At 40.1% G+C, this 24,109-nt stretch overlaps 1 protein-coding gene across 1 annotated transcript; it reads right to left on the reverse strand.

The window, feature by feature from the left end:
* On the reverse strand, nt 1-23,900 carry LOC139710344 (rab3 GTPase-activating protein catalytic subunit-like). The gene is made up of 23 exons (XM_071622265.1): nt 23,883-23,900; nt 23,728-23,780; nt 21,932-22,007; nt 21,095-21,263; nt 20,665-20,743; nt 18,171-18,290; nt 17,460-17,625; nt 16,705-16,804; nt 16,104-16,257; nt 15,038-15,111; nt 14,156-14,248; nt 13,078-13,262; nt 11,714-11,806; nt 10,909-11,081; nt 10,260-10,314; nt 8,186-8,483; nt 7,304-7,479; nt 4,473-4,610; nt 3,872-4,015; nt 2,632-2,827; nt 1,728-1,828; nt 665-898; nt 1-308 (listed from the first exon to the last, which is right to left on the reverse strand). The coding sequence occupies exons 1-23, from the start codon at nt 23,898-23,900 to the stop codon at nt 9-11; spliced, it is 3,195 nt and encodes a 1,064-aa protein (XP_071478366.1). The 3' UTR covers nt 1-8.
* Nucleotides 23,901-24,109: the final 209 nt, after the last annotated feature.

The following is a 24,109-nucleotide window of genomic DNA, read 5'->3' on the forward strand; positions in this document are numbered from 1 at the left end:
GCTTTCATTTACTGGAAGGTGGTGTCTTCAGAGAATGCCCCGGCAAGTCTAAAGTCGTCCTCCACGAGCACGCAGTACATCCTCTGGGGCGTCGGTTTGGAGTATGGCGCAGGGCGCGGCGTCACGTTGCGTAGGATGAACTCCCTTCCCGCCGGCCGCGGGAAGTCGGGCACGGAGGAGGAGGAGGAGGAGGAGGAAGAGCCCGGCGCCCTCTCTTGGTGAGAACTGTCAAAGGATGAGGCCCGCTGGGTCGACGGGTTGCCAGGCACGTCGTCACCATTCTCATCATCAGGCAACATGTGAGCCGACTGGAAACAAATATTGATTTAAAAAATCAATAAAATGAGTTTGATCAAAGTTTCATTCTGTAAACAATAATGTGACTGACATGAAATATTTCAATTTTTCTAGCATACTGCAAAAATGCTTGGATTACCTCATTTATGAGGAGGGGGTAATATTTTACCATGAACACCATGTATCAGTAACAAGTGGAAGGAATATGTATTGTCATAAAACTTCACTGTTGTGTTCTACTAAATATTTCTACATTCACTCAATCCACAATTTATTCCAGTTTCATTCCCCTTATCATCATATAAAACAAACTTGTTTGCATGAATGTCAAGAGAGTTAGCATGGAAGTCAAGGACACTTCTCTCACCCGCTGTGCTGCACTGAAGAGCTTGTGAATTATGCCACCCACTGCGCCCCTCCCAGCCCTGGGTACGACCACCTCCGGCTGCTCCTGTAGTCTGGTCACAAACTCCTCCAGCTCCTGTAGGGAGCCAGGGGCAGGCTGGTCTGCTCCATTCTCACTGGAGGGGAGGAACTTTGCCCGGAGGGACTGGTCCCGGGCAATGATGATTTCAACCAGACCTATCTGCTTCACCAGTTCCTGCCATTGTTACACAAAATGGCTTCAGCTTGAAAACCTCCAATAACAGAGTTGTAACATTTACTGATTCCAACAAGATGTGGTATGCAAGTTTCTGGCCATTTTCACTCTTGTAATTTATTCAGTACAAAAGTTTGGCATGCATGAATTTTCTGCATACATGCATTATACAAAACCAAAATGACACAATAAAAAAAAAAAACTGTGTTAGACTATGAAGCTGAATAGTAATCATACAATATGTATGCTATGTACATTTATTTCTACGTTTCTATGTTGATCCCCTGACAGAAGTACGGAGGGGAAAAAAAGGTTTTACAATCTTTCCTTTCCCAAATGATTTGTGATGGTGACCAAAAATTTAGTGTACTACCACGTATAGAGCCCAGTAGTTTTGTAACATTTGATCCCCAAAATATGGAAATGTTTTCCTTCAAAAGATACAGTAATCTCAACTTTACGACTAAAATAGTCATACTATCAACAATTTGTCATACAGCATGTTGTTGAAGATATCTAGAGCAATGTTAAAAGACATGGACTTGAGGCAGTTTGTGTATTTTTGTAGGTACATGGTGCTTGGTCTACCAAACTGAATACTGTAGAGGTATTTACATGTCTATTAACAATTCATCCCTCAAACCGACCAATAATACAACATATCTGTATAGTCATCAACTCCATAAATATTCAGTAACTAACAAGCTACTCTTGGAACACAGTTTTGTGCCAAGATTACATGACTTGTGACTTTTGATAGAAAAACTTTGGGTGTTCTTGGATGACGAAACTATAAAGTAGCAAAGACAGATAAGGGCTCAGTACTCACCTCGTACTTCTTGATGTCCTGGATCGGCGCCCTCGTGAGACGGGAAGCCGTATTGAGGAGCTGGGGGAAGTGAGGCTTGAGGGAGGGAACTTTCTCGGCACCTGGGAACACGGAGAGAATGGGGCGGATAGCATCAATTCATAGGAGGAGTCTGTTGCCATGGTTACATGGTGATATATTCCACTTTTTAAAATTAGAATCACAGTCTAAGAGAAGGGATGATGCATTCTCAGCAGAATTAGAAGAGAAATTTCCCTGCAACTACAACGTAACTTGGGGTGCCTATCAGAGAATGCTGTCATACTGCTTGAGAACTATCAACTACAATTATGTAACATTCAACCTTGTATTAATGGTTCATCTTCAATGAGACTTCAGAGTCGTCCATGAGACTGACAGAAAAAGAGAAATCCTCTGTAAAATCATACACATACTGGCATTATTGCTCTCACACCTACAACCTGTTATACTTTAAAGCCTACTCCAGTTACATGACCAAACAGGCCTACTTATCTCCACTGAACTATAACAATAACAACAACAACAACGACAACAACAACAACAACAACAACAACAACAAAAACAACAACAACAACAACAACGATAATAATAATAATAATAATAATAATAATAATAATAATAATGCATTTATATAGCGCATTTTCCATAAACGTACATGTTCAAATGCGCTTTACCATGACTTTGATGATTGATATTAATGGAACAGGTGAGTTTTTAGATGTTTTTTAAACGTGGAACCTGACTTACAAGTCTACTCCGGTGACATGACCCACCAGCCTACTCTGGTCACATGACCTACAAGTCTCCTCCTGTCACATGACCCACCAGCCTACTCTGGTCACCTGACTTTATACAAGTCTACTCTGGTCACATGATGACCTACCAGCCTTCTCCAGTCTCTGCAGTGAGGCGTGAACGATGACAGGGAGGAGGTGGAGCACCAGTTCAGATGGTTTCAGGGATGCCAGGAAGTGAAGGACTTTCTCCGCCTCCTTCGTGTCGTCAAAGAGTCTCTTCTGACGGTGGGCGGGGACAGGCTTGGACTGAGACCACACCTCCTGCCACGTGTTGCCTGGCAACTGTCCAAAGTAGACGTAGGATGATAACCAGGAAATGTTGAATGTGAACTTGGAGAGCACAGATTTGTAGGGCAAGCCTTACCTTATACAATACACTGCGGGGCAAGTGTGAAATGTGCTCATTTGAGTAGCTGCTCCAAAAGTAGTTGCTTAATGTAGTAAATGACATTATCATGTGTTTTTTCATACACCAAGGGATCAGCTCTGCCTACATCTGACGAAAAATTCTGCATTTCTTGCTCTTCAGAAAAATGGCCTCTCTGAAATAAGGGAAATGCTCTTGTCAATAATATACAAATAGTGAATGGTCACAAGTGCAATGGTACGAGATTTCGCACGAGGTGAAAGATAGAGGCGCTCTATTCAACGAGGCGAAGCCGAGTTGAATAGTGCGCCTCATCTTTCACCGAGTGCGAAATCTCGTTCCATTGCACGAGTAAAGACCATACACTATTTGATTTATACAACGTCCAAGTAGATCTTTTTGGTCTAAGTAGGCCTAGAAGTCTATATATGTATGAAAAATATAGCCATACTTACATGTGGATCCACTGCGATTCTCTTTCTGGCTTGTGCAATCAGTGTAGATACAGGTCACAGCTATACTAGCGCTCATACACACGTACACTAGCACTACGTAGGCCTACGTATGCGCATGTATGTACCGCACACGTACACTGCGCTAGCTGCGTGCGATCCTCAATATGCAATACACAGTACACGCAGTACCGTACAATTTCTCGAACCGTGGAATAGAACGAAAAAATCGTACCAAGTTGCACACAAAAATAGAACCAAAATTGCACGGCCCGTTGAATGGAGTACTTATTGAATATCACGTCACCAACAATCCTCCAATCAAATTACAAGGATCTACTTGGACGTTGTATAACATTTGCTAATATATATCTAACTCTCTATACCTGTATCCTATATTTGCCATTCACTGAATGATTTCCTAGTTTTATATAACTAGCTTCCTTTTGATTTCCTACAAATGATGAAATAGAAAAAGGTAAGCATATGAACTTTTCCTCGCCTGACCTGCATCCGCTGGCTAAGCTGACCTCTGACCCTTCCCTCTGACCCTTGCTCATCTGCCGGCATGAGAGGGTCATCCACGTCCACCCAATCCCTGGGAGAGTACCAGCGGACAAAGTCTTCTAGGGCACAGCCAGGATTGGCTGCCTACAGAAGATAAAACAAAAACAAACAAAACAAAACTCTCTCTGGTAACTTGGTAACTCTTCAATCAAAGAATGTTCACAATGAAAAAGCACACAAAACAAAACACTTGAATTTTGAGAAATTCACAATTGCCCTGACGTTTGACACTTAGCATAGTTGTCAATCTCAGCAGACTGAACATATATGGATACACTCTAAACAGAACATAGTTCATACAGAACATGCAATAAGATTTCAGGAAAAAAAAAAGAGATAAGTCTCTTGGAAATATTTTTTTCTTTACCTGGATGAAGAACAACATAAAAATATGCCAAACAAGATGAAATATTCCATATTTTTCTTCTTCTTTTCCTTCTTCTGGGAAAATAAAAAAATATATATAAACATAATAAATATGGTAAAACATAATCCAGTTGTTAGATCTGGTTTATACACACACATCTTGGTCCATCTATACCTTGAAGGACTCCATATCTGAGAGCAGACAAGCACTCTGCATCTTGGCCCGGAGTTCCATTCCCTCTGACGAGGTCCCAAGCTGGGCCAGGACCTCGGCATGTTCCTCAAGCATGTCCTCCGTCATGGGTGCTGGGTCCTGCAAAAGTTCCAGACCAGACCGTGACTGGTTTTTATAAATAGTCGTCAGTACCACAAGGTCCAGGACCAAGACCAGGAACAGAACCTCTCTATATCTCATTAAATGTGGAATGGCTGCCAATGGTAATACAAATATTTGGTCCTACAAGTTCCAAAAGCAAGATCTGGAACAAAACCTCTCTACGTTTTATCAAATGTGGGAAGAACACCATCCTGTTTCTTGCATGAATAGTTCTGCACTTCTACAGGAAAATCACTGAAAAACCATTTCATGTTATTGATAGCTTCTATACCCTTTCTCACTCACATTGTTGGTTAATGTACTATGTATGAAGTACAGAAACATAATATGTGACCTTGCACCTCAAAACAAACATAAAGTCGCACACACTGATTTTGCGTGAGGACTGAAAATAAGTGAAATGGGTCAACCTAGCCGAACTTGACTTTTTCATACTTTCTGAAAGAGCGGGTCTTCTTTTACGTTATGCTAAAATTTGGTATCATAAAACGGGCAGGAAAGTGTGGGCTTTTTTTAGCAGTTTATCTCAAACATTTTTGGTAGAATAGTGTGATTAGGTGTGTCTTTAGAATTCCTTTTTCATTTCTGAAAAAACCTTGTCCACACTCTTCACTTTCAACTCTAATAACTTTTGAAAGGATAGTGCTACTGCTTTGAAAGTTTGCATTGATTATTGACAGAATGTGTTAGTGAGGCATGCTCAATTTCATTTTATCTGATAATCCCTTCATTGTTGTTACTCTGGTGGTTTACTTCCTGTTTTTTGTCCCATTCATCGCTCAGCCAGCATGGTTTGGTAAAGATTAAGCGCTTGAATAGACACTGTACTTCAGAGCCTCTTTTCTCAGTTCACACTTTTCCTGAGTTTGTGCTTTCTTTCCAATATTTAGATAGGTTAGGAGAGTCTTTTTGATTTGAATTATACATCATTTTAAAGCTTAAAGTCTGCTCTTTCAGAATATGGTCTTAACTAAAAATTCATGTCTGGCGACTTTTTGTTTGTTTTGAGGTGCAGGGTTACATATAGAGCCAGATTTGCATCAGGGAAAATTGCAAATTTGATCAATACATGTATATCAGTGATATCTCGGCAAACTCAAGGAGCTATTAAGGCAACAAAGAAATAGGAACAATTCAAGACATTTAAGAAAATAATTTGCCATATGATCCTCCAGGTGCTATCTTTGTTTAAAAAGCACTATGACATCACACTACCACAGAACTAGCCATTTTCTTCCTGCATAAACATTTACCTAATTCACATTTTTATATGAGAAAAATTTCCTTTAGAGCTCCGCTCACAATAAAACACGCATAATGCACAAAACATTCTCCAAGACGAAAAAAAAAAATAATAATGTTAACTTCTTTAAAATCCAATTCTATGAACTCCCATGTGTGTGTCTGTGTTGTAGAGCTAAACCTACCCAGCTTTTCATCAGCTTTCAGCTATTCAGCCAAACTTGATCTATTGTAAGGTTAGCAAGCTCACTCAGGTGTAGCAGTGTGCCTCAGTCTAACAGGAAGGCCATGGTGACACAATAGGGATTAGGGGGATTAGGTAATCTCAAGCCATTGACACAGTGTCCAAGCATTTATGCTAATGGACAAGAAAAGCACTCCAGCTCGTGTGCCAAATTAGGCAAATAAAGCACAGTATAGGTTGTGTAATAATCATTAGAATTGTCTAGGATTCTTGCAGTCCCTTACAGGCAGAATAGAAGACAAAATATGACAGACCTTGATAGCGATGATGACAATGATGGCATAATACAGAGAAATTGAGAAAAAGAACAACACAGAAAAGAAAAAAAAAAACAGAGGCAGACACAAGATAGTGAAGACAGTGTGAGAGACAGAATGGCAAAAAGGAGGTAAAGAAAGAAAAATAGAGAGGTACATTGTATGTTGCTAACAGAAGGAAAAGATAATGCTACAGAAGATAGATTGATACTTGGAAAGGCAGAAAAATATATACAGACATTCATACAGACAGGCAAATAGATAGATAGATAGATAGATAGATGTGACCCGCTACAACAAAAGGATCCTAAAGTCGCTGACGGGTGAGGCAAGAAAATCGAGTTTGAAGTCAGATCACCAAAATCTGTCAAAACGTTTGGATTTCTGTTTTTAACATAATTTTGTAGTCTAATGTATATTCTATCATCTGCCGAAATTTCGAAGCTAAATGATCAAAGGAATTAAGGCCTGAAAATAGCATTTTTCTGGGCCATGATTGGCTCGCCCGTCAGCGACTTTAGGATCCTTTTGTTGTAGCGGGTCACATATAGGTAGATAGATAGATAGATAGAAAAACAGATAGATAGATAGATAGATAGATAGATAGATAGATAGATAGATAGATAGATAGATAGATAGAGATAGATAGATAGATAGATAGATATATGGATAGATACATACATACATACATACAATACATACATGTAAATAGATAGATAGATACATGTAGATAGAGAGAGAGAGAGAGAGAGAGAGGCAGGGATAGACAGACAGATAGATAGAGAGAGACAGAGACAGAGACGGACAGAGACAGACAGATAGATAGATAGACAGACACACAGCCACACAGAAAAAAAGTGAGAGAGAGAGAGGCAAAAGTTAAGAAAAAAAGTGAGAGAAATATAAAAAAGGTTGCCATCATTTACCTGGGTGATTGGAATGTACAAAATTTCATTGGTGTGTAACAATCTCAGCTCTCCACAGGGTTTTAATCTCCCTTCAGGTTTGACATCTTTCTCAGACTCCTTCTCCTCCAGCTGGTTCTTCTCGTTCCCTACATCCTTGTTTTCAGCATCCTCCAGGGAAGTGTCCATTTGTTCATCTTCATCGTCACATCACATACAGAAAAATTGAGGATACAATGGGTCATGTGTGCAAGGATCATATAGCTCTACAATTGCAAAAATTACCTTTCATAGGTCAGTACCGTATCTTTCATTAATTACCTCCACCTAGGAAGGAGGAGGTTAAGTGATCATGGGTGTTGGTTTGTCTGCTGGCAAAGTAATTCAAAAAGTCGAGTACGGATTAAATGAACCTTGCATAAAAAGTCAATATTGACACAATACACAACTCATGCAATTTCGGTTGTGATCCAGGATTTTTTTAATGGATTTTTGAAGGATTATTCATCTTTTGGCATATAAAGTCAACGAACTTGGGTTCAAGCTGTGCGTATTAGAGGTCTATATATGCACACTAAAGCGCGTGCTCTGCTCGGGCAAGGTGCCGTGCAATGATGCAAACAAACAGCTTCAATTTTGAGAAATTGTATGCGGAAATGAGTTGCTGGCTTGGCAGAGGTCTGTGCTCTCCGAGTGCTTTCCTAGTTTTGTTGAGTACTTTCAAAATGGTCTGGATCTCTACATAACTCCTGCCCCTGATAAATGACAACAAACAAACAAAAAGAAAATAAACAGAACTAAACATCACCAATTTTAAAATTTTCTGACAAAATTCAATGCAATCTCTACAGAGAAAAAACATTTGGTGGACTGGAATTGCCAAAGTAATGTCAAACCATTTACGGTCTTGATCTGTTTGAGTACCTAAATCGGGAGCAGACTCTTTGGGAGGTGTGACATCATCACACTCAAAGAATTCCTCTTCACTGTCGTCACTCTCTCCGCTCCGCGAGGATGCCGCACGGACCACTCTCGTCACCCTTTCGCCCCCGGAGGAGCCCGGGGCATCCTCTACGTCAACGTCAGCCGAGTTTTTCCTGGTCTCTCTGGCGGCCGCATCGTCCATAGCAACAGATGATGAGGCTTGCCTCTTCCGCCTCTCTTCCCTGGCCTTTTTACGCTCGATGCAGCAGTTGAGCATCTGAAACCCAAACATAATGAAAACATGTAGTGCTCACTATGTTTGTATGCAGCCTATGCATGAGATATTGTGTCCTTCAAACCAGTAGATACATATACTGTACAGTATAACATACATTCTTTTATGTAGTCATTGAAACACTATTCATTGAAAAAATATTCACAAGGGGATTTGTATGTTATGTATAAAGACAACTAATGGAATAAAGAATTTTTCTATGTAAGAAAAAGTTAGGTATAGTTAGCTGATGAGGAAAGAAAATGCATTAATAATGATGTAAATTTGAATTAAATAGAATGATCTCTGTAGCTTTATTACAGAAAGCTTTATAGAAGGATATTGTCAAATGACAGAATTAAAGTAATATATGATTTTTGAAGGAAGGTGTTTGCATGGTGTTATACATAAAATACACTCACTTTGCGGTTCACCATGTGTAGTCCTTAGAAGGACAGTTGGAATGACAGGAGAAAGGAAGAAAGAAAGGTCGGAGAAGAGGTGAGGAGTTGAGTGAGAGTATTCTTTCTGGAGAGAGTGTAGTCCTGAAAAGGACTGTGATTCTTGGACCAAAAAGATAGATGAGCTTAGGAAAAAACTCAACGTTTCGGACAGTTGACTGTCCGTCCTTGAGTTTTTTCCTAAGCTCATCTATCTTTTTGGTTCACGGTCCTTTTCAGGACTACACTCACTCCAGAAAGAATACTCTCACTCAACTCCTCACCTCTTCTCCGACCTTTCTTTCTTCCTTTCTCCCGTCATTCCAACAGTCCTTCTAAGGACTACACATGGTGAACCGCAAACCGAGTGTATCTTAAAGTCGGTCTGCACTAGCCATTATTTTGATGCCAGAACTTTTTTTGTAAAGAGCGCCATCTATCAAAACTTCCGGTGGCCGGGTTACATCCACAGAACTCTAGTTCTGTGGTTACATCGTTATTTTATACTGTGGCTGATCGCCGCCTGCCGGTCAGCACACGATCTCACAGCAGCTGTGCGCAGAGCCGAGAGAACACACACAAGCAGTGCATAATATGGTGGAGTACCGAGAGCCCAGCCCGGCCCGCCTGGCACGGCCTCGATCTTTCGGCCGATCGCAAGGGAACGGGTTACTTGTCGCGAGAGAGATCGACGACAATCCACTCACTCAGCCCAATGACCTACTCGCTATACACCAGCGCAGCTCGCATCTCCTCCCACTGGATCCAGCATTTACCAAGTCGTATCCGCGACACAATCGCAGATTGAAGTTCGACACAACGATCAGAACAAACAATCTGAGTGTTGAAGACAGTGTTTGAAAGCACTGAACAGATCGCGAAGTGATAAGTGACAACGTATAATGGTACGTACCATGGTACTATGGTACGTACCATGGTACTATGGTACGTGGTAAACATATACGTACGTATGCACTGGACTGCGCAAGATAGTGCGGGATCGAAGCGAGCCGCTGCGCTGCTAGGCCATCCCCTACGTTTACGGGAACCTGGTGATCTGTGTGTTAAGTCTATGGGGATATCAGAATTCAGTATGGAACGGGTTAATTGCTGCACGCCACTCGGCATTATTGGAGAGATGCTGGGCACCACAGAGAAAAATGAGCCTTATGATGGCGCTAGACATGTTTCTTTCCAGTGCAGACCCACTTTAAAGTAATATATCACATAAACTGACATACATGATTTTTCAGAACACAAGTTTGAGTTTTGAGAGTCTAGACTGAGCAGACTACATCCATCCACTTTTAATTAGATGACATGGATAGCAAAATCTCACCTGCAATTTCTGATGGAGTAAGCAACATCCCATGTTTGGTGTAGAGGAACCAAGTCTGGTAATTAAAAACAAATGCAAGAGGTAGAGAATGGTTATGCAATTTATTATCTCTCACATTGCTTTGTTTGCAAATTGGTTACAGATGCCTTAGAAGCAAATTGTCAATGAATAGAGATTTTGGTATACACCTTATCCCCTCTGTCTCAAGATGCCCCACCCCCCCCCCCCCCCCCCCTTCTGTTGGACTGTGGGACAATGCCATACAGAGTGGGCTTGCTAGCTTTACTTGTAGGTCAAGCTTGGACAGATTTCTGAATGATGGTGAAAAAGTTTGGTAAGTTAAGGCTACATACCTGAGCACAAAAAGTGTGAAAAGACATAGATACACAAGTAACTATGCTGTACAGTAAGTCCATGACCATTCCACTTCAATTCATCAACTCTGAATGATTCAAGGGGAATCTCCAAACATAATTGTGGATTTTGCAAATGCATAAACATCAGTAGCACACATTTATGACGCTTCAGAAAAATCATAGTAGTACACACCACATACACAAACACACACACACACACTCACACACACATATACACACAAAAAACAACATAAACCAAATCAAAATACCCCAAAACAAAGGATAAAACTGACCCAGTAATGCTGTAGTTGTTCTCCAAGCGATACCTCATCTCCAGAACAAACTCGTGCCACAGGTGTGCCACACCCTTTAGGCCACCATGGCTGTTGTTGACCACACACATGCACACAGCCAACTTGTAGGTCAGGCTGGACTCTGGGGATGTCTTGAAGTGACGGTACCTCTCCTAAACAAAATTTTGATATCAATCTCGTTTGCATCAAACTTGAAAATGATAATTTTCATTGTTACCTGTCTCTATGACTACTCCTATCTTTTCAACCATCCACAAAACAAACAAACAAATAAACAAACAAAAATAGTCAGAAGAGAGAAATTCACTCAGAAAATATCTTATAATACAAATGTGAAAATGAGTCTTTCTTATTCACCGTCTCATTAACATATGGATGACAACGAGGGCAGCAAAACAGCTCACATCAAATGAAGATTTAACAAAGTCTATTACATAAGGAAAGAAGGAGTTAACAAAAGAAAAATGCTCAGTTACAATGCACAGAGCATTACTATGTACAAAGAATCCCCCCCAAAAAAAAAACAAACAAAAAACAAAACAAACAAACAAAAGCGGCAATCTCCATAGCTTCCTAATATCAAATGTGGATGAAGGCACTCGTAAAACTGTGATTGGTCCCATCAATATGTAGTGGATTTGATACCGGGTTAAGACCAGCACTATACAAAGCTTATATACTCAAACTTGTCCTCAGTGGCCACCCAAAGGAGACAAAAAGAGTGGCCACTATAGACAGGTGGCCGCCAAGGCAGGTTTGACTTAAAAAGGAATGATTTAATCACCTTGTTGTCGAAGTCTTTTTCCGTCTCCTCACTGGGCGTGGCCGTGTTTTCCCCAGCAGGAGTGGAAGCCGTGCTGGCGTCAGGAAAGAGAAACTGATAACGGAACGAGCAATGAAAAGAAAGACAAGGTAACAAAAAGCTAAAAACACGAAAAGATATGGAATTCCTGAAGTAATCACGATGCAACCAAATTACTTTTAAAGTGGACACTTCAGACCACTTTTTCTTTTTCTTTTTCTTTTTCTTTTTTTCGCTGAATCTACAATGAGATTTGCAAGTTGTTGATTTTTCACAGACTGTCAACATTCACTTGGCTGTGTCTACCCTGGCTTAGGGTAAGTTGGAAGCTCTTAAAGGCACTCAATCGTGGCGAGTGGTACATGTATGTGCGGCACGGAGACGAACGCAACACGCTGCCTCCCCCATTCTGTATCAAATGTAGTGACCCCGAATGAGAATAGCGCTGGCTCAATGGGTCAGCGAACAACACGCTAACCTACAAGAGCTCTATGCTGTAAATCTCCTAACCCAAAATGGCTGTCCGAGCGAGCCACGAGAGCTTCCGAATGGACGCAAACTCTCAGTGCGCATGCGCATGAAGAGAGGCCAAAAGAGCCACGCGTCTTCTGGCCTCTCTCCTCCAATCACCGCAGCTCGCGGTGACAATGTTTGTGTATGATGCGTACACACAAACGCACACACACACACACGTGTCTCAGTGGCAGCAGTGTCCCACACGTTTATGGATATAGCACCGAGTCTGGCATTGCGCAATTGCATGCACAAACTTCGGTCGTTCGGAGTTTACGTACCATAAGGGATGGCGATCGGCTGCCTTTAATATGTGACAGGCAACTGCTGCAGATTGATGGTATTAACAATGAATCAAGTAGTTCACCTCGATAGGGCATCAAACTTGCTTAAGACTTGTCTGGCATAGCAATTTGTGATGCATGCAAACTTGATGTCTACCGTTGAAATGTATTCATTAGGTACAGCGGACATGAGAAGTGAATGAACAGTTACTACAGTCCTCAAAAAAATAAAATGAAATGGAATTCATAAATTTACATGCATGGGCAAACCAGCCTATCGGTAATTTTTCCCAACATTGAGTAATTGGTTTTTTTTTTTTTTTAATCTGTTTGTTTATCTGTTTTTATAGTTCACAGTGACATAACAGGTCACTAGATTGTGGGTCCCACTTCAAAAAAAGTTGAGTATGATAGCAACTCTACCTGGAATGGTAATTGTCAGGGTAACAACAAGAATCCAGCTTCCTAATTGACTGCTGCTATGAGAAGTTGCCATTCCAGCAAGAGTTGCTATTCAAACATCTTCTATCACAGGTCTTGTCTCCTTACCCCTAAGATATCATTCAGGATGCCGATAGGAATAGGAGCTTCCAATCTGGCAGCTTGATGGCCCTGGGTCCGTAGCCTACGCTGGGCCGCCTGGGCCCTACTCATCACTGAGGACAGCGTGGGAAACTGGACCCGGGCTGGGTCGGTCAGCCGGTGCAACGCAAGAGTGACCTGCTCCGAAGTGTCTGCAGGGGAAGACAACGATGGTCGTAGCTGGTCAAGTTTTCTCAATTTGGTTCCTCCCGCATTTTGTTACTTCTCACTCAAAGTGGATTGTGTTGAGGGTTAACATAACTGTGAAACAGCTGAATTTCCATTCTTTCATTATCAGTCAACATAGTCTCTTTTGCAAGTTCAGTGTTGTAAACTGAATCTAATGAAAGAATAATCATTCATATTAGAAAATCAATTCTTGAATTTCTGATCTTTGATGAGAAATTCTTGAATTCCTGAATATTTTCCAGATGGTATTGAAAAACCCTCTGGAGACCTCTAAGGTAGCTGACTTCCTTGGTGGTAGAATCACTCCAAACATCTCATAGGCTAACTGATGCCAAATACAGCTGCATCCTATACTATACTGTCTTATCTACGGTATATGCCATATATTTAGTGAGTGTAATTTTTTTGTGAACATCCCGACAATTTTGCAAGTGGTCAAATTCACTCTCATTGAGTGCAGTTATGAACAGAAAAATGTATGCCTGCATGTCACACTCATGTCAGGATCAGAGTGAATATTTTTCATTGTTGTTAAACTTGCAAATATCACCCAAATCGCAAAATTCACAAAACCCCTTAAATATACGGCATAAATGGTATCTAAGGTAGCCTCGTTGGATGCTGCTACTCTTCTCTTTGGAGAGATTGGCCTTTTTCTTTTCTTTTCCTTTCACCACCATCATGACTTATAGAAGCTGCAGTAAGGCAGAAAATTTTTGCTTCATCTGTAGATGGCCACTCAACCAGATACACAAAGACAGCTTTATCCCAAGAGACACTGGGGATAATTTTGTCTGTTTCTGCTGAATACCACCATTGCTATGAGTTGAGAATCCTGGGAAAGGTTTCCCCTTACCATCATCATCTTCCTCAAAGGCCGGTCTCCCCAGGAGCTGGTCTACCGACTCCTTGCTGTGTGCCAGTTTGGTGAAACCTTTCAGGTACTCGGCTGATGTCAAGATAATGTTGATAATGGTAATAAGTAAAATAGGATTGAGAAGGAGAAGAAGAACAAAGAAAAGGTATAGGATGATGATGAAAAAGATGAAGAAGAAACCAAGATGATGATGATGAACAAAAGTGAGAAAGAGGAGAAAAGGAATAGAGAATAAAATAGAGAATAAAATAAAATAAAACTTTCTAATTTTCTGTTTAATTCTAATCACATTTTTCAATCCTTCCGTAATTTTGCTCTCTTCTTCTCAAAAACAAGTAAACATACCTGAAAGCATGAAATGGCAGTTTCTCTCTTAAAATGAACATCACACCCTGCCTTCTGCCACCAATCCATGAAATCTTTTGCCAGTATGTTTGACTGTACTCTTTTGATAAATTTATTGTATATGGAACATGGGGTTGACTTAAAATTAAATATATGACACAGGAAATGGCAACTTCTGCACACCTCATATTTTCCTTGTCAAAGCTTAACGTGATGCATCTTCACTAATGCCATGTAATGTCAGGAGCATATTTTCTTTTTCTTGTCTTTTTTTTATATTAATTCATTAGATGTTACACTTTAGAGTGATATATAATTTGCCCTACTTCTTTAAGAGGAAAATACTTTTAAAAAGAATTAAAAGCACACAAACTGTTGAGATTATATTACCAAAGTTGACTTTACACACATTTTTTCTTCTTAAATGATTTCCAACTTTATACAGGATACACAATGACACACCACATATCATCTATTACACTACTTCTCTATTCTAGCAGGGATATGCAGCCATACCTAGGAGGCTGACAGGGTTTTCAGTCATATGAATCCTGGCAGACCACTGGGGAGCTTGAACAGGATCCAAATCTCTGGAGACAAGGACACAACAAACTCACATTAGCCACGGTCACACTGGCAAAAGATCACAAAGTTAGGCCTAAAGATCGCAAAGTCTTCGTAATCTTTGGTTGTCCATCCACACTGGCAGTCAAACTTCTCAATGTTTACGTTCACAAAGTTTAGGTTACTGATGCATGTGCGCAAGAAAGACGAAAGAGCACGCTGTCTGATGGCTAATGATTGTAAGGTAATAATGCACACAGGTGCAAACCAATGAGGTATGACCTGCAAGAAAACCAAAGTTTGTCATGTGTCCAGCCCACTACCTGTGTGCAAAGTTTCAGTTGCTAGCATTTACACTGCCCAAAGATGAAGAAGATTGGCAGGTGTCCAGGAAATTTCCCCAGTTTGAGTGCGAAGTTTTGCGGGAAGTTTGCTGTCGCACTGGCAAAACTTTGAGATCTTACAGATCAAAATTTCTAACTTCGCGATCTTTTGTGTGTGACCACGACTATTGACATGATTAATGTCAATTTTCAAAGCAGTAGCAGCATCCTTTCAAAAGTTATTATGGTTGAACATGAAGAGTATGTAAAGGGGCCTCTAAGACATACCTAATCACACGACTCTACACAAAAGTGTTCTTGAAAAACTGCTAAAAACAGGGCATGCACACGTTTTTCTTTTTTTTTTCTCCAGGATAGCCTCTTCGGTGTTGCCACTGTTCTACCAGAGAGCTCTGCCATTACCATTACCCTAGCGCAGCCAGATACCCATTTACACACCTGGGTCGAGGACACAGTGGGTAAAAACATCTTGTCAAGGATGTAGGCACTTGGCGGGATTCAAACTTAGGATCTCTGATTAAATGTCAAGAGCCATACAACTCTATCTACTATTCCAAAGCGCCCCATCTAAAAACTCTATTTGAATGCTCTACAGTATGGAAAAAATCAACAAACATATTGAATTCAACCTCCCCCCCCCCCCCATACACACACACACACACAAACAGACTCACGAGTAGACATCGTTGTCGCAAATCATGTCCTCCGCCGTAGAGGGCCATGTCGCTGCCAGGTGAAGCGAGCTCACGGGATCTTCCACTGCGCCGTAGGGGAGGGTAGTAAAGCCTGGATAGCCAACGTCATCGTCATCACTGATGACATCCACATCTGGGAATGGGAAATAGTCAAATGGTTCACAGGGCATTGTAAATATGATTTCTGATCTGTATCCATACAGTAAATCAAACAGTTTCATGAAGAAGTGCACACTGCTACATTACTAAAGCTAAAATAAAAATTGTCAAAATTTCAGATATCACATCATTTTACAGTCATACATACATGTACATACATATAAACATGCATACAGTACATAAATTGATAAAAACACACACATATGTCCATCCAAACATTCAAATATACATAATGTATATGCACACATAAATACATGGATTCATACATTCATACACATATAAACACATACATACATGAATGCACACAACACACATGGATACAAAATAACATACAGACAGTACACACACACACGAACACACATTACATATCAGACGGGCAGTGACTGTACTTGCTGATGGGTCAAGCCAGCAGAGTCCTTACCTGGGGGAAGGAGTGGCCAGGCAAACTGTGTCCAGTCTTGAAGGACGTAGGTGAAGCGGACGGCTACCATGACCTGAGGGGCCGGCGATACTGGACAGGCCTGAAAGGAATCATGAACATCAAATCTCATTTTATCATCACTTTCACTTCCAGCACAATTACCCTGTAGTGTACTGTAAAACTAAAAAATTCTGCAAGCATGAAACTTTCACGAATTTCACAAGGAGAAAAGACTCGCAAAAGTAAAATGCAACCTCCCACAAGTTTAACCCATTGAAGACGAGTCCTGAGTATACTCAGGCAGGTGTCTACGGGAAATCCGTGTCGTAGCAAAATAAAAACGTCCTCTACGGGTTAACTTTTGGCCACAGCTAACTCCCAAAATGGCCTCAACAGTACAGCAGATAAATTAATGTAGTACCAGTACTAAGCAAAACATTACAGCACTGTTGCTGGCCTTTTGTTATTGTTGTTTTTGTCTTTTGCAGTTCTGGTTTTCATCTGCGCTTAGGGTAAAAATCCGACTGCAACACATTTCAATTTCTCAAAAAAAGATTTGGATATATGAAACACATTCATGATACAACGCTGTTATGACTCTTAACGATATGAATTATTTCATTTGTATTGTTTCATTCTGGGCATATCTACTTGACATGATTATATCTAAAACATTTGTTTGTTTGTTTGTTTGTTTGTTTGTTTGTTTGTTTGTTTGTTTGTTTTTAACAAAAGGGAAATAATGATGGACTCACAAGTTTTGATTTGAAGATATTGACCAGTCCTTCCAAGTGGTTGTATTGGTGGGGAATCTTCTTCAGGTGGACGATGTCAAAGGTCGTGCGGACCCCGGGCGCCTCGCAGACACCTGTGTACATCCTCCTCCACTTCTGTTGCACTTGGGCAAACATTGGCACCGTGCTACAAGCGGGCGCATCAGCCAAGAAAGATGGAGGTTTAAAGGTTAACCATTAACATGAAATGCACATGAAAAGGCATGATTGTGACAGACAAAGTAATAAGAGGACTGGTAGTAGTAGTAGTAACAATAATAATAAATACCAATACTACTTCTAATAATAACATAATATTGATAACAATGAAGATAATAATAACAAGTATTATCATCACGATGATAATAATGTAGAAGAACAACAAAAAACAGTCTGCATGGCCAACCACATATTCCTGTTTGTTTTAAACTATTTAAAATGCTGCCCCACCCCCTAAATAATGTGAAAGTCATGGATACTAACAAGCATCTAGTGCTACAAAGACAAAGCTTTAAAATGACACATAATGAAGATTTAACCCTACTCTCATATTTAAAACAGGCTTCATTCAGATCGTAAAAATGACCGCCACATGGAGATTTCATTTTAGTGACAAATGTATTACCATCTTTAACCGTCCAATCACATTCAATCCCTGCAAACTGAACACATTTTACTGGCAGCAAGTCTTACCAGTTGGTGTTATTGACCGCGATGGTGAGGGAGCTAAGAAGGAGATTGCATTTGCTTTCACTCAGGATGGCTGCTGAATTGGTTGCAGGAGAAAGGACCACAAATTGCCTCAAGCCAAACCTGATTGTCAGGGAACAAAATAGGTGTAAACAGCTGAAGACAAGGCTATGCATTGCATTCCAAGAGCATACACAACATAAAAGCCACCTCAGAAACCAATGAGGTCCACTCACTACATGCATAATAAGGGCGTCGATTCTTGAATGTGAAGACAATGTCTATAATACAAAGCTACCAGAACTACTGTAACACTAACAAAGCCAATAGGTGATAAGATCACTGCAATGGGAAATAGTGTATGTACTGTATGTCTGACAAACGTTCAAAGTGTTCAGGTACCTTTGCTACAAATGTATCTTGACATCTTGCTGTGGGCAGAAATCAACACATCACTCAAATCTATCAGTCAAGTCACTAATGAGTAATACTGAACAACATCAGAACAATGAAGGCATCTAAAATAATGACATGTTTGTCAATCAGATATCGGTTGGATTCTGGTATTTCAACTATAAAGGGTGTACAGTGAGTCTGCACTCTTTGACTCTTCCTTGGCTACTAGTAGGCGAGCAAGGAGCGCTGTCCCCCATGAGGGGTAAGCCTAACACAAGTACCTCACTCTGTGCACCCCCAGAGAGTTACACGGCGTGTGGTGAGTATGCACTCCAGTAACTAAGGGTGCACCTCATGAGTTCGACACCCGCAAATCATACAGCCCACAAGTCATACAGCCAATGAGTTTAACACTAAGCAAATAAGGCCAATGAGTCCGAAACTAGGCAAACAAGGCCCACAAGACCGACACATTAAGCCCTGTGATCAGTGGCGTATCTAGGGGGGGGGCAAGGGGGGCACGTGCCCCGGGCGCCACTCCTTGGGGGCGCCAAAAACGAAACAAAAACGAAAAAAAAAACGAAGAAGAAGAAGAAAAAAAGAAAAAAGGGGAAGAAAAGGAAGAAGAAGAAGAAGAAGAAGAAGGGGGTTGCAGAAAACCAAATCAAACAAGATAAAAACAAAACATGATGATGATGCAGACAAAATGACAATGTATATTGTGTTCACACCTGTCATTTTATATTTAGCAGGCAAAATATTACACGGAACAGCGGCTGCAATTTCTTTCGTTCTGAAGCGATTACCGATTGCATCAAAGGAGGGCGCCAACGGTTTCGAACGTGGGGGGGTGCAAAAAAAAATCAAACAAGATAAGAACAAAACGTAATGATGACGCGGAAATATACAAATTTCGGCTCACTCGCTCGTACTAATTTAGAGTATTTTTTTCAAGTCCTCTGTTTGTTGGGTATAAATCGTTATCTATAAGGCCGTCACTATTCTTGATTAGAATTGTAAGATTTAAAAAAAAAAAAAAAAAATGACAAGAATTGCATGTTTTGTAAGCTGAAATACAAAAATTTTCGGCTCGCTCGCTGCGCTCGCTCGCCAAAATTTATCAAAAAAAAGAAGAAGATAAGAACAAAACGTGATGATGACGCGGAAATATACAAATTCCGGCACACTCGCGAGTAGTAATTTAGAGTATTTTTTCAACTCCTCAGTTTGTTGGTATAAATCGTTGTTATCTATTAGGCCGTCACTATATCTTGATTAGAATTGTAAGAATTAATAAGCAAAAAATAACAAGAATTCCATGTTTTGTAAGCTGAAATACAAAAATTTTCGGCTCGCTCGCTGCGCTCGCTCGCCAAAATTTGTCACAAACAAAAAAGATAAGAACAAAACGTGATGATGACGCGGAAATATACAAATTTCGGCTCGCTCGCGCGTATAAGTTTGAGTATTTCAGTTTGTTGGTATAAATCGTTATCTATAAGGCCGTTACTATATCTTGATTAGATGGGTATTGTAAGATTAAGTAAGCAAAAAATGACAAGAATTCCATTTTTTGTAATGTGAAATACAAAAATTTTCGGCTCGCTCGCTGCGCTCGCTCGCCAAAGTTTATCACAATTTATTACATTTAAATCACTCTCAAAAGACCCCTTTTAAGTGCTTGAAAAAGCATATAATTTCATGAAAAAGCATAAAGTCCCTACCGGGATGGAGTTGGGGTTGAACACTTTTTCAGAAATTAGGGGCGTAGATTTCCGCGCTTGCCCCGGGCGCTGTTTTCCCTAGATACGCCACTGCCTGTGATGTAATGTTGAACTCATGGGTTGTTTTTACCTAGTGTGGAACTCATAGGCCTTGTCTGCTTAGCATCAAACTAATGGGTTTTATTTGCCTAGTGTAGAACTCATGGGCTCTATGACTCATGGGCTCTGTGACTTGTAGGCTGTATAACTTGTGGGCTGTATAACTCATGGATCTTTATTCAATGTCGAACTTGTGGACTGCATGACTCATGGGTGTCAGTCTCTTGGGATGACCCCATACCTAACCATCTAGTATTATTATAACCTCTCTTGCTCACCATCGACAGAGGCAGTGAGCTCTGGGGGGAAAGTCGTTCCCTGATACCATCATGTCTTCCATCGGCTGCGGCAGTCTGTCTGTCAGGAAACACAGAGTAGATACAAGATTAATATGACAATAATTAATAATTCACAATATCTACAATTGTATTAAGTGCTTATCACATGAATATATCTCTATGTGTCGAGAAAAAACAGAAAGAGGAAAACAGAAGGTAGAGTTTCACGAAGTTCAGACATATATAACAATTATGAGTTACATACAGTATGCCAATGCATGCAATTATTGGATGATAAACAGATTTCTGGCAAGTAAAAATCTGAAAAGAAAAGAATCTACTTCCTCTAAATGTAACATAGACTAGAGTCACGCTCTACAGCTCATCAAACCAACATATGAGGTGCGTACCTCCTCAGAGATCCTCTTACCATCATCATCATCCTGCCCTCTCCCTCCTTCATCCTCAGACTCCTCCTTCTCCTCCCCTTCCTCCTCCTCTCCCCCCATCTTGAGGCAGTGCTCGGAGATGGTGAACCTGAAGTCTGCGAAGGAGATGTTCTCTGATCGCTCCTCCCACACCCCAGAAGTGAATTCTCCCTGATCAGATATTTGCGTAAAGGTCATGCAGAGTTTTATCTTTTATAGATAACCATCAAGAATATCTAGTTTGAGAAGTGGGTGTACACCAGTATACAATGTAGGAATCATCATGTAAAAGCAGTGAACACAAGAGCCCTATTTCACACCAACTAGATGGATTCAAGAACATGAAGATACAGTATAATAGCAAGAGTTTGAAATATCATCATTAGGGATCCTCTGTAACTTTGGCTTGTATAATTTATTCTAGCATTTTGCTGGGCTGCTTCATCAAATTAATTAAAACATCTTGCAAGGTTCAAAAATACCTAGGGTTCTAGATTGAATACGGGGGATGTTTACGAATTGCAAGTAAAAACTAAGAACATTTTTATTTCTAGTAATAGCATCTTGCCATTACCATGCATGGACTCTTTTATTGCTTTTACAAATAGAAATTATTGGTGCACTCGAGGAATTTGGTATACATGCACTTATCTACATGTTTTTTGTAAACTCATAAAGGAATTTAGTCGTCTGGGCATATAAAAAAGTCAGAATTCTGCGATTTTACTTGTCAATTGCATGGAAATTTAGGCAATGCTCTATGAGGGATGTATTCCAGACATTTGAAGGAATCTGTGCACATGATAACCTGGTGAATGCAGGTTTCTAGCTACTGGTACCTTTCGTAGAGGGGGCCATTTGGTGGTAGATGTTAACCTCCAGTCATGGATGACTTGTTCTAGCCGTGCTATGAATCTGCATTTCAAAGCCAAACAGATAAAATTCAGAAGATATATTCAAAGGACCTGATTGCTAAATGAGTGATGACAATGAATCATTCTGGCATGAAGAAGAAAAAACCTTAAGGCGAATTGACAAATTCAGAGTTCTAGATCAGTGCAGACAAAGCAATTCAATTCAACAAACATATCGATGGTAGTTACACCAATTTCAATGACAGTGCCTAATCCAACATGGTGTGCGATAGGATCCTTTTAAAAAAAGACACAAAAAAAAACAAAAAACAAAACAAAAATGAAAATGAAAACTGTTGTTACAACATGATGGAAATTGTCGCTTGTTGTTCTGAAATAATTTTCAGAACTTCTTTTTCTACCTTTCATATTTGTGATATTAAATAGCCTACGGTACAGAAGTAATTTACTACTACTACTAGACATCTAGATCTTTGGGAGAGGGTACAATTGCACGAAAGTACCAATTCTATTCACAGATAACTATTGGCAATTTTTGATATACAGTGTAAAGTGCACAGTAATAAAGGTTTCCTCAACATTCAACAGGCTTATGTCCTGTAATTTTTTTATGTAAATGTCAATTAAGAAAACGTGAAAAGGCTGACACTTTATAGGCCATAGATCACGGTCTAGATTCTATATTCTTTATAGAATCTAAGTATAATTAGCCTATGTTCACATGAAACATTGTGAAATGAAGGTGTTTAGTTACTTAAAGGAAAAGTATACATATATATATTCATATACATAAGGATTGAGAGAATGCAGCAATATTAGTAGAACACATCAGTGAAAGTTTGAGGAAAATTGGACAATCCGTTCAAAAGTTACGAATATTTTAAGTATCTGCGCAGTCACTGCTGGAAGAGAAGACTACTACAGTGTATGATGTCACATGCGTACAACTATATAAGGAAAATAAAAAGAGAATTTCACAAAACTTTACTTTTTTAATAAAGTGCACATTTCTTCGACTTGCTACTGACGTAAGTTAAGGGTAATATTATTCCCCCTGCCTTCTGAAAGAGAGAAGTCGAGTGTTCTTTTGTTAAATGCAAGAAAAATGGAAATATGTTGAATTTTCTTTATTCTTTCTTAATATCGTTGTACTCATGTGACATCACAAGCTATAGTAGTCTTTTCATCCATGACTGAGCAGAAACTTCAAAAATTCATAACTTTTTAACGGATTTTCCGATTTTGCTCAAACTCTCACTGATGTGTTCTACTTATTTTACTGCATTCACTCAACCCACATGTCTATGAAGGTGAACTTGTCCTTTAATACTGTATAGTCATGATAGTGCCTCTCATAGCTATTAGAGTTAGACATTCTGTTAGTGTTACTGTAGTGTTAGTGAGTCTATCTAGAAAGTCATTTGTGTCACCTTTCTACTGTAAACTTACTACTACTAGTGTACATTATTGGTAGCTCTAGCTAGGACTTTCTACTGCATTATTGGGTGCCCACTGACAACAAATTAACTGATTAACATGCATATTACAGTGTATGTACATTACATTATGTACAATGTAGGTAACTCTGTCTGTCTCTATCGTCTATGTTGATATGCTCCTGACTAGTCTACTTCATGTATACTTTGCACTGGAGCGCGGCTTCGGCAGCTTCACAGCACACAAAATTGAACGTTTGGGACTGGGACTGGGTGTTACTATTCATTCGTGAAGAACTGCTGTTTAGTCAGCGATTAGCTTACCTCTCCCATTCTGATGCTGTGGTGAAATCTGTGATCTCGAACACTTCGGATTCCTGTGTGAAAATAAAATAAATAACAATATATTAATAACGACATGATTACTACGCCTATCACGACCGGCGTTGTTTACAAATACGAGTGCCGACATTGCTCACCTCAACGTCATCCGCCATATCTCCAGACTTTGATGGCCGTGCATTGTGCATCGCACCCTAGGTAAGGGGAGGATTACTACCTCCCTGCTGATCGCACGCACTAACATAACAGCCAGCAGGATCTAGGAGACCAAGTTGCAGTCACGAGTGTGTACGAGTTTGTTACGAGTGTGGGCTCGTGAGCAACTCCTTCAAACTTTCCACTTCTGCAAAGATGACTGTGTCAA

This window comes from Diadema antillarum, unplaced genomic scaffold (assembly GCF_040938485.1).
Source record: "Diadema antillarum isolate AM-2024a unplaced genomic scaffold, OU_Dant_1.0 seq00001522_RagTag, whole genome shotgun sequence".
In the NCBI taxonomy this organism is placed as follows: Eukaryota; Metazoa; Echinodermata; class Echinoidea; order Diadematoida; family Diadematidae; genus Diadema; species Diadema antillarum.